The sequence below is a fragment of the Pagrus major genome, chromosome 11 (genome assembly GCF_040436345.1).
Source record: "Pagrus major chromosome 11, Pma_NU_1.0".
In the NCBI taxonomy this organism is placed as follows: domain Eukaryota; kingdom Metazoa; phylum Chordata; class Actinopteri; order Spariformes; family Sparidae; genus Pagrus; species Pagrus major.
In genome coordinates, this window is record NC_133225.1 from 17,731,521 (window position 1) to 17,741,238 (window position 9,718).

General features: G+C 42.9%; 1 protein-coding gene across 1 annotated transcript; it reads right to left on the minus strand.

Moving 5' to 3' along the window:
- Window positions 1-8,847, minus strand: LOC141004952 (vitellogenin-2-like). Its single transcript, XM_073476672.1, has 34 exons — window positions 8,808-8,847; window positions 8,407-8,427; window positions 8,118-8,269; window positions 7,753-8,004; window positions 7,508-7,669; window positions 7,271-7,419; window positions 7,034-7,184; window positions 6,783-6,940; window positions 6,540-6,705; window positions 6,320-6,445; window positions 6,015-6,233; window positions 5,700-5,917; window positions 5,516-5,613; window positions 5,305-5,429; window positions 4,957-5,058; window positions 4,748-4,867; window positions 4,465-4,651; window positions 4,292-4,385; window positions 3,994-4,179; window positions 3,761-3,911; window positions 3,457-3,673; window positions 2,860-3,365; window positions 2,736-2,780; window positions 2,587-2,655; window positions 2,276-2,482; window positions 2,047-2,189; window positions 1,816-1,954; window positions 1,588-1,717; window positions 1,311-1,494; window positions 1,110-1,204; window positions 925-1,019; window positions 663-828; window positions 367-528; window positions 1-279 (listed from the first exon to the last, which is right to left on the minus strand). Exons 1-34 carry the CDS (start codon window positions 8,845-8,847, stop codon window positions 167-169), a joined length of 5,148 nt encoding a protein of 1,715 aa, XP_073332773.1. The 3' UTR covers window positions 1-166.
- Between the last annotated feature and the right edge of the window lie 871 nt (window positions 8,848-9,718).

The window sequence follows — 9,718 nt, forward strand, 5'->3', positions numbered from 1 at the left end:
TGAACTTTCATTTTGTTTTATTGATGTTTAGCAGCTGCACCTGTAAAGAAATTCAGATAACACATGCATGATGCTTCTGATATTTATTTAAATTTACAGATCAAACAAAGTCATAGTGCTTGAATGAAACACAGAATAAAACATGATATGGCTGAAGGCAAAGATGTTAAGCGCACTGAGCAGTGCAGCGACAGGCAACGTGGGCTTCTGCTGTTTCCCTCAGGTCGACGCTCTTCTCGTAGATGCTGCTCAGACCCTCAGAGCGGTTCAGGGTAGTGTCTGCGAAAATGGAGAGAGTAAAGCAGTTAAAGATAAGATAAATGCAGTATCAGTCAATTTTGTGAAGACTGTTTCTTGCAGACTTACCAGCAGGCACGCAGTGGTAGCCGACTTTGACGGTGGTGGTCCTCAGTGGCATGCAGCCGGGCAGGCAGCGCAGCACAGGCTCAACAGAGTAGCATTTGGACTCCTCGCCGAGGAGGTTCACCTGCTTCTCCAACTTCACAGATTCAAGCTTCATGTAACACTCTGGAGAAGAGTGAAAAAGGCAGGTCAGCAGTGTAAAAACACATGTTTAACTACAGTTGTCCTTATGTATTGTTTCTTGCCAGTTTTTTCTAGAGTTATTTAAACACTGATGTGGTGTGGTTTGTTATAATTACCAGATGCATCACGGCAGGTCTTTCCAGGCAGAACCCAGGAATGAGCGTAGCTGACTGCGTTCTTGCTCAGGCGTTCGTTGGGTGTGCTGTACTCCTGTCTGACTTCACCGTCAGCCTTGCCACAGAGTCCACAGGTCTGTCCTCTCATCCAGTCCACAACTTTAACCTGAAAAACAAAACCGGAACAGTTCAGCGTTTGCAGATTTGAATCAAAGTCAAATGCGATCCAAATTTAAAGATGGAGCCAGATTTGTTGTATCACCTTCAGTGCGTTCAGATCAAAGTAGACTTCCTGGAGACCATGGGTGGGAGCGTGGAGAGCGATGCCCTCACCTCTCTGTCTGATCTGAATCTTGCCTGAAAATGCAAATATGTGATTTTTAGCTTTCAGCTAATTAAAAAAAATGTGAGCTTGACAGTTAAATTTGAATTAATAAAATAAAGAACCTGCAGGATGGTGATATGGCAGGTTGCTGATGGGGATTTCAACTCCATTAACCTTCACCATTACAACACTGTCCTTGGGGTACATGTCGACATCACTGTTGAAACACAATTGAAACACATGTTTTATAGTCAATTTCCAGAATCGGACCATTGTCTGTCTTTCCCCAAAAAGATTTAGACATAAATGCTGCTTGTCCTTACATGTCTGCGATCTTGACATTGATCTGGTTCTGTTCCTGTGTCTGGTCCCTCTTCAGCAGAACTATGAATTTAAGTTCTGGTGTGCAGTCCTGAGCCAAAACCTGGTAGCAAGAATGGGGCATGTCGTTCTTGAATTTCCTGTTGTTGAATGTGACGAGTGTGTCTTTGACCATGGCACACTCAGCTGGAGAGGACAGAAAAGATTAATTATTATCAGTTTTCTACTAGTTGTCTACGGATCAGCCTCAGTATTCAGTGATTCTTCAAATGTCTTCACCTGCGTGAGCCTTGGTGAGCATGAAGGAGATCTTGTCAGCCCAGTTGTCCTGGTACGCTTCCAGCTCAGCAGCGGTGTCTCCGAATGGCATATTAACAGGGAGACCAACGTCGAGTTTGTACATGGTCCTCTTTAATATTAAATCGAAATGGTTATGAATAGTGTGCATATACAAACTGGTTGACACAGTACAATGCAGATATTTTCTGCATGCAGGTAAAACTGTACCTTTGGGGTCTTCAGCACGACATTCAGGCTTGTCTCAGTAGCAACAGCTATAGTCAGTCTGATCTGATTATGATTGTTCTTGACCTTTGCCACACTGATTTTTGCCTCCTGAGCGATGCGGGAAATGTACTCAGAGATCCTAGGCGGACATAAAGATTAAGGTTATTAAGTTTTTAATAACTTGAAAAACGGATGAAAATGTTTGAAATCTGAATTAATTTGTGACATTACTCCTTTGCGTAGCGCTTCATGCCCTTTGGCAGTTTCTCCCAGGACACCTTCAGGAGGACTGCGGGCTCTTTACCCACAAAACCAGTCTCAGCTGTGATTTCTGTCATGTATTGTTTGCACTCAATGCCCCAGGCAAGCTTGGCCTGAGGGAAATTTAAATCAGTTAACATCTAAAGCATGATACACATTTGTTACTTTTTCCAATGTAACCAAATCAAAGTTTTTTTACCATCAGCTTGTGGTCGCTCAGCTTCACACCATCAGCACAGATTCTCCAGTGGTCGTTCTCGGCCAGGTTAGCGAAAATGACCTGCACTCTGGCAGCATTTCTGTCGAAATAAGCTGCGATCTGGTATCCCTGAACCTTGTGGTCGGCTCTCACAGCGCGGATGAGGATGGTCACAGCAGGAGAGATGGTGTTGGCCAGGTACTTGGCCTTAAAGTGCAAACAATAGATTAACCCTAATGAGTTTTATAAATGTTTTGTTTTGTTTTCCACTGAGTACAAGAGTCCTGAAAAGGCTTGGTCTGATGACTTACCTTATTGTAGATGGCTTCGAAACTATAGGCGCTGCTCTTGCTGTTGGTGCGGGCTGTGGAGACGGCATGCTGCGAACAAAGAAACCATACATTTAACCTGTTCAAACAGAGTACATGATGCAGCTGTCTCAAAACAATCAGAATATTACCTGGTGGATGTGGTTTTTAGTAAACTTCATCGCGTACAGCTTTTGCTGTAATGGAAAAATAAGTAGATTAATTGCTGCACATACTTTATGATTCTTTTTTTTAATAGAGTTGGAGTTGTCTCACCTTGGACAGGGAGCTGGACTGGGAAGAGCTGGAGCTGGAGGAGCTGGACTTGGAAGATGAGCGACTGGTTGAAGCGCTGCTGGAGGAGCTCTTTGAGCCAAGGCTAGACCTGCTGGAGGAACTGCTGGAGCGTCCACTTGATTTGCTGCTGCTGCTGGAGGAGCTGCTGGAGCGGTGGGTCACTCTCTTGGATGTCGTGCCGATGGGTGCATCAACGTTGACTATCTTGCTTGTGCGGCGAGAGGAGGAGCTGGAGGAGGACCTGGATGACGCAGAGGAGGAGCTGCTAGAGCGAGAGCTGAGAGAACGAGAGCTGCTGGAGCTGGAAGAACTTGATGTTCTGTTCTTCAGACCAGGAACCAGGATATTCTTGAGTTTCATCAGTACGTTCTTGTCCTCAAGAATTTCCTCTTCTTCGCTCATGTTGATCACTTTGATGATCTTTTCTGCTGCTTTATCTCCAACCTGAATCTCAATTTCAATCTTCTCAATGACTGGTCCGGCAGCTGCAACCAAATAAATAAACAGATACTACATTTTAGCAACTTCTTAAAAAAAACAATTCTATCAGTAACTTAAGTCATCCATTTCACTTGCCTGGAGCAACCTCAACTGAGACAGCATGTTTTCCAATGATGGCGTAGAGTGGGCAGTCTCTAATGAAGGCGGCGTTGCGAGATTCGATCTCAGTGCATGCCTTGATTCCAAAGGTTTCAATCACAGCACACATTCTCTTCTCAAAGCCCTTAGGGAGTTTCAGTTTGCTGACAATTTTCCTTGGCAGGTCAACAGGAATGATTTCAGATGATGCTGACTGTGAGACGACACCAGAAGTCACCACGTTAATTTGAAGTAAGGTAGATGTTTGTGTTGGAAAAGGTGGTCAGTGATTCAAACTCACCATATCACCAACCAGAGAGGATGACATCCTAGAAATCTTTGAGGTGAAGATCTCCCTTGACAGCTGTGTTGCAACTTCAGCTGGAATCATTGGTGTCATTTTGGCAGCTGCGAGGTCCTCAACATTTCTTGCGACAGCAAAAGTCTCAACACTGTTTAAGAAAAGAAAAATACTATTAAGAAAAAGATTCAAAACATGGTGATACATGCTGCTTGGTGATGTGATGTACATACAGTGCATTTGCGATCTTATCGATGCCCTGAACAGGAAGGAACTGAAGCTTGAAGTTGCCCTTGATCATGTCGATTCTTGCTTCCATCTTTGCAGGAACGATTGTGTGAACTCTGGCTCTTGACATCAGGGCAGCCTGGATCAGAGCGGTATTCACTCCCATAACTGCATAGGTATGCATGGAGACACTGCAAAGGACATAAAACATTAACATTAAGTGTTTACGTTTTTGTTTTTTGATAATCAAACTGATCAAGAAAGGAGCATAATTAGTTCTCGAGTAAGCTACAAGTAGATTACCTTGGAGCAATGGCAGCCCTCATGCTGATATCAGACTTCAGAAGCTGGGCAGCATGGAAGTTCTCAGGCAGAGGTGGTGACACAGTTGCTTGGACTACAAAAAACACATATTTAGCATCAGTATACATATTTTTTTAAATCAGCAACAGTTAAGCTACACCAGTGGAACCTACACTCAATAGATGCAGCAGCCACAGCAGCAGTGTAGAAACTGAGCTCCATGGGCAGACCGACAGTGGTGGGAAGGATGCGACGAACCTCAGCAACCAGCATTGGTTTGGCATAATGCAAGGCGAAACCAGACATCAGAGCGTCCAAAGCCTTCCTGCCATAAGTCTGAATTGCTGGTCCACTGGCAAGCTGTAAACATGAAATTATCAACAAGATATCAGATAATGAGTTCACAATATAAATATTATTTAGCAGTCATTTGTGCAGTAGAAAAAAAAACTGTACCTCAATCATCTGATCAACAATGGCTTTGTCAATGTTGGCAAAAGCAATTTCCTGTCCGAAGAACTTGACATACATGGAGGCCAGGGGCTGACTTGTGGGATGAGCTCTCCAATCAGAAAGCTGTGCAGGGAAGGAAATAGTAAATCAAACACCATAGCTTCTACAAACAAATTGCACTTTGATTGCATAATAAGATCCCTTGAACTTACAGCCTTCAAGACTTGTTTCATCTTCACGATCCTCTCAGCATTCTCAGGAAGCTCGTGGACTTTCAAAAGGGCCTCCTGGATTCCCTCAGTTCTCACTCCAAACTGAAAAAAGGAAAAATAGCCAATATAGCCATACTAACTATACTTTGCATATAATTACAGCATATATTTACAGCAAATATAACTAATGTGAAGATTACCAATGCCCAGAATCCAAAGGTTAACAGCCTGAGGCTGACATTAATCCAAAAGGCTAGCTATATTTTTCCTTAACCCTAACCCTTGCATGCCAGATATATATGAGCATTTCAAAGCGTTAACCTGCTATATGAGACACGATTGTCATACCTCAAGAACATCAGCATAAGCTCCTGCAAGGTAGGTGCGAGCTTTGGCCAAGATGGCTTTTGGCATAACAGTTGCAGCATCGTTGACGTAGAAGGCGCTGGCAGCAGCACCCATCATCCAGGGGTCTGCGGGGAGAAATTCTCTGTCAAACCACATTTAAAAATTTTTTTGAAATCTCTCATGATAAATTTTTATGCTGTTGTGCTCTTACTGTGGTAGGCATCGAAGTGGAGTGCTCTGCTGAAGCGGTAGCTCAGTCTGTCGAACTTGGGGCTGAGGATCTTCACGGCAACGTTACAAGCAGCAGCACTGTTCAGAGTTAAATTAAATGAGATTCTAGGTGCTGACATGTTTAAATGGCAAGAAACTGCAAAAGGAAATATTTAAATTCTTACACAGAGGCGAAGTCAGGAGCGGTGTTCTTGGTCATGGCTTTCATGTAAGAGTAGACAAAGCTAGCGACCTGCAGATTTGATTCCTTCAAAAGGGTATCAGCGAGAGTGGTCACCAGACCCATGGGCAGCTTGGTCTCAAACAGAACGATAGCAGCAACCATACGGAGCTCTGGGCGGAGAGCCTTATCCATGAACAGCTGAACAGCTATGTCCTGGACCTAATTCACAAAGATGAATGTTATTAATGGAACTGCACAACAGCTCTGGAGTGCATTTGCTCATAATAACGGTAGGAATCAGAAAATGAGGTCTCACCATCTTGGGCTCCTTCTTAGCAATGTTCCTCAGGGCTAGAACAGTATCAATGTGAACTCTGTGTGGCAGAGAAGCACCAGTAGTGCCAAAGCTGGGTAGGAGCTTCATGATTGGCTTAAGACTGGCAGGGTGGCCAGCGTTACCCAGAACTTTAAGGGCGACAATGAGCTGCTCAATTTCACCTTTGGCGACAGCCTGGACAACAATCTCATGGATTGGCTGTGGGAGGAACAGAAAAAGATTCAAGTCACTGGTATTTCAAGTCAATTTCAGTCATATAAAACACATGTAAAAGTGATGCATACCTTCACAAGCTCAGCTGGGCAAGTTGGGTTCTCTGCACAATATTTAGCAACCAGGGTACCGTATCCCAGCATGACGATCTCACGCAGAACTGGGTTTGATTGGATCTTGTGGTGCATAGCCAGGCCCTGAGGAGTGGCAATAAAAATAAAGAACTGAGTATGCCTCCCAGTTCTCACATAATCAACAAAAAGCTCAAGAAAACCTTTAGTATTGACCTACCTCAGCAAGCTTGATGGCCTCCATGTCAGCTGTCACCATGTGCACAGATGCCAGAAGGGCCTGAGCAGCTTCAGCAATAGTCAGCTCACCAACCAGGAACTTCTCTTTGAGGAACCTCAGAGCAGTGTGAGTACCAATGGCAGGGACAGCATTCAGGATCCAGTGCCTAGGGAAGAGAGATATTATTATATTATCAAGAGCACTATTTTTCTTTGCCCTTCATGGAATGAAAGTTGCAGTTACCTGTAATCTGGTCTAGCTTTGTACTGAGTCCAGAGGGCCTCAATATTCTCAAATCTTGCCACACGCAGCAGCTGGATGAGCTCAATAAACTTCAGAGGGGCATCTTCGTGGACCTTGGCCACGTTGTTGGCCACCAGGTGGTTCAGAATCTCGACCATCTGTCAGTAAACAAGTATTTCCTGTGTCAAAGTTTGTTGCTACAGGATGAATTAAACAAAAATCTGATTAAGAGGGAATATTTCTTAAAGTACCTGAGCCTCGGCATTGCTGATCCTCAGAAGCTGGATGGGTGTCTGGAGAAGCTCGCTGCCAAACTCGTACTGCAGGGATCCACGGTGAAGATATTCAGCTCTGATGGGCTCCACTGGGGTATTCTGGATCTCCAGGAAGGTCAGGCTTTGCCTGTGAGTAAAGATAAACACTACATCAGTCTGTACTGTGACACTTTGTGCTGAGAGAAATGCTTCTTTTTCATTTAATCCACATACTTAGCCTCCATCTGGGCAGCGCCATTCAAGATGTTGAAAGGTGAGAACTGGATGAGCTCTGTAGCAGTTGCCTCCAGGAGCAGAGCACCTGTGGCTGTTGGCTTCATGACGTAGTTAAAAGCAGCAGTTCCCTTCAGGGTTGTTCCTCTCTGCATCGACAAATCAACAACTGTCATCACACTGGCAGTGTCCCGGAGAGTATTAGAGAGTATGAAGGGAGACAGAAATTGCACTTACAGCCTCACACTCAACGCATCTCTCAGTGTAAGCCAAGCCGATGTCCTTAACAATTCTCTCCTGGCAGTGGTTCAGGTCCTTGGTCTTGGTCAACAGGATGCGATCAGCCTTTGCGTCCTCACTGATGACGTAGTGGGTCTTGCAGACACCCTGAGCACCAGGCTGGTTCACAAATATCAATATAAAGTCACTTTAAGTATTGCAGCATTTTATAGGTTAAAACTATGAAAACGAGTCATTCATACCTCTTGCAGCTCATAGACATTCTGAGTCTTCTTGATGTTCAGCTGGAGGATGTTGAGGATTCCCCTGTAGATGTTCAGCACAGTTGCAGAGACGCCAGCAGGGGCAAACACTTTGCCCACAACGCCGTTAGCATACTCAAACTTGATGGGGGTCAAGAGCTGAGCAGCCAGGGCTGAGGTGAGCTTGGTGGCTGGGATGAAAGCATCTTTGGGCCAGATGCCACTGTACTCAAAGATTTCAGGCTCAACAAGCTGTGAGGAGGAGTGACAGTTTGAATGAATGTGAACACTTGGAGAATCATTATTCTAATTCACTTGTTATTGATTATAAATTAATAGTGTTAAAACATTTTGAAGGTCTTTACCTTCAGTATGAAGACATCAGCAGCCACTGGACCGATCAGAACTTTGCTACGGACTTTCACTCCAGCCCGTGCCAGACCCTCCTCAGGCAGGCCGCCCATGAGAAGTGCTTCATATTTGTACATGTGTGTTCTTCCCACAGCAAACTCTGGGGCTGCAATAGTAGACAAGAAAACAAACTTGAGTGAATGCATTTACGTTTCAATAAAATTTGTAAACTGAGAGACAGAAACATGCTGTTCTAATTTTTATTTAATTTGACATTTTTAATGTGATACAGTGACAACTTACCAAGGTTGACCTGGTAGCCAGCTACAAAATAGATATAAAAAACAGGTTATTTTGGTGTTCATGAAGGAAAAATAAGTTTTAAAAAACTGTGGAAAATGGAGATATACTTTTTCCAAAACTGGCAAATTGACACTTATAACTTAAGAACTTAATGTCTATTTTTTCTGTTGTAGCATTGGTCATATACAGACATTACACTAGTAGTTAAAATACAATTATTGTCAATCAGTATCTTATTTAATTTATTTTTTCCAAATAAAACACAATATCAGGGTTGAATTGTAACACCCCTGTAATCATTACTATTATCTCATTCTACAAAAAACATTTTCCTAAAAATAATGTCATTTTAAGTTTAATCCAAGTTTGAATTCAATGTAAATGCACAAAGACATACTTACTGGCAAGAGCCACAGTGAAAGCTAGTATGAGCACCCTCATGGCTGGTGAATGTGAATGATGGTAACCACAGGCTTCCTTTTTAAAGCCAGATTTTGCTGACTGTGTGCCAGTCAAAATGTATCATTAACTAAATATCAGATTTCATTGTCACTGATGTTACAGTGCCCTGAATATGCAGGTCAGACAAACAGAGTGCTTTCCAGGCACAAACAGCCTGATGTCCCGAACCCAAAGAAGTTTTCTCTCTCATGACAGAAACAATTAATCGTAATAAATTATTACAATTGAAAAAACATTCTAGTGAAATAAAATATGTAATGAAAATATGTAGGATGTTATCATAGAAGGTCGAGACATGTGGACGTTTCCGTCTTTTCGCAAAATGTCATGACCTGCAATTTTGTCAACCTGATCCTGAAGTGTTGACACGCCAAAGGCAGCAATCTAACATATATTTGTTTAAGAAAGAAAAAAGTCTAGAGTACTCAGAAAGTTAAAAAAAACAAACCAAAAAAAAAAGTAATGAAGGTGCTCTTTGGTAGGGAACACTGAAGTTCAAAAAGAGAAAAAAAAATCCAAGGCACTTTTCTGGCAAAAAGGTAGAAAAGCCTTCATTTGTGACGGCTATTTCATATTGAAATGCTTAAAAACATTGACAGTGCATGTTTTTAAAAAAGCTGAGTCGCAACCCACGTGTAGAGGCACACATGGCCTTCTTCATAATCCTCAGCACACAGTTGCCCCTTTATGAAGGTTGAGGATAATTGCCCACACTGGAATGAAAATAATTTAAATAAAGGACAAACTGGGAGAAAAATGAGCTGAGATGAAAGTGAGAGCGGAACACAAAACAGTGAGTGTTGTCGTACACAGTTACTGTTTTGTGTTCTGCTCTCAGTATATCCATTTT

Bases quoted from the DNA above. Each gene is read 5' to 3' on its own strand.
- LOC141004952 (XM_073476672.1), bottom strand. From the start codon at position 8,847: ATGAGGGTGCTCATACTAGCTTTCACTGTGGCTCTTGCCA. The intron at 4,386-4,464 runs GTAGGTTCCACT...TGTTTTTTGTAG, and splicing joins GGCTGCTGCATCTATTGAGT to TCCAAGCAACTGTGTCACCA. The intron at 829-924 runs GTGATACAACAA...TTTGTTTTTCAG, and splicing joins TTGATCTGAACGCACTGAAG to GTTAAAGTTGTGGACTGGAT.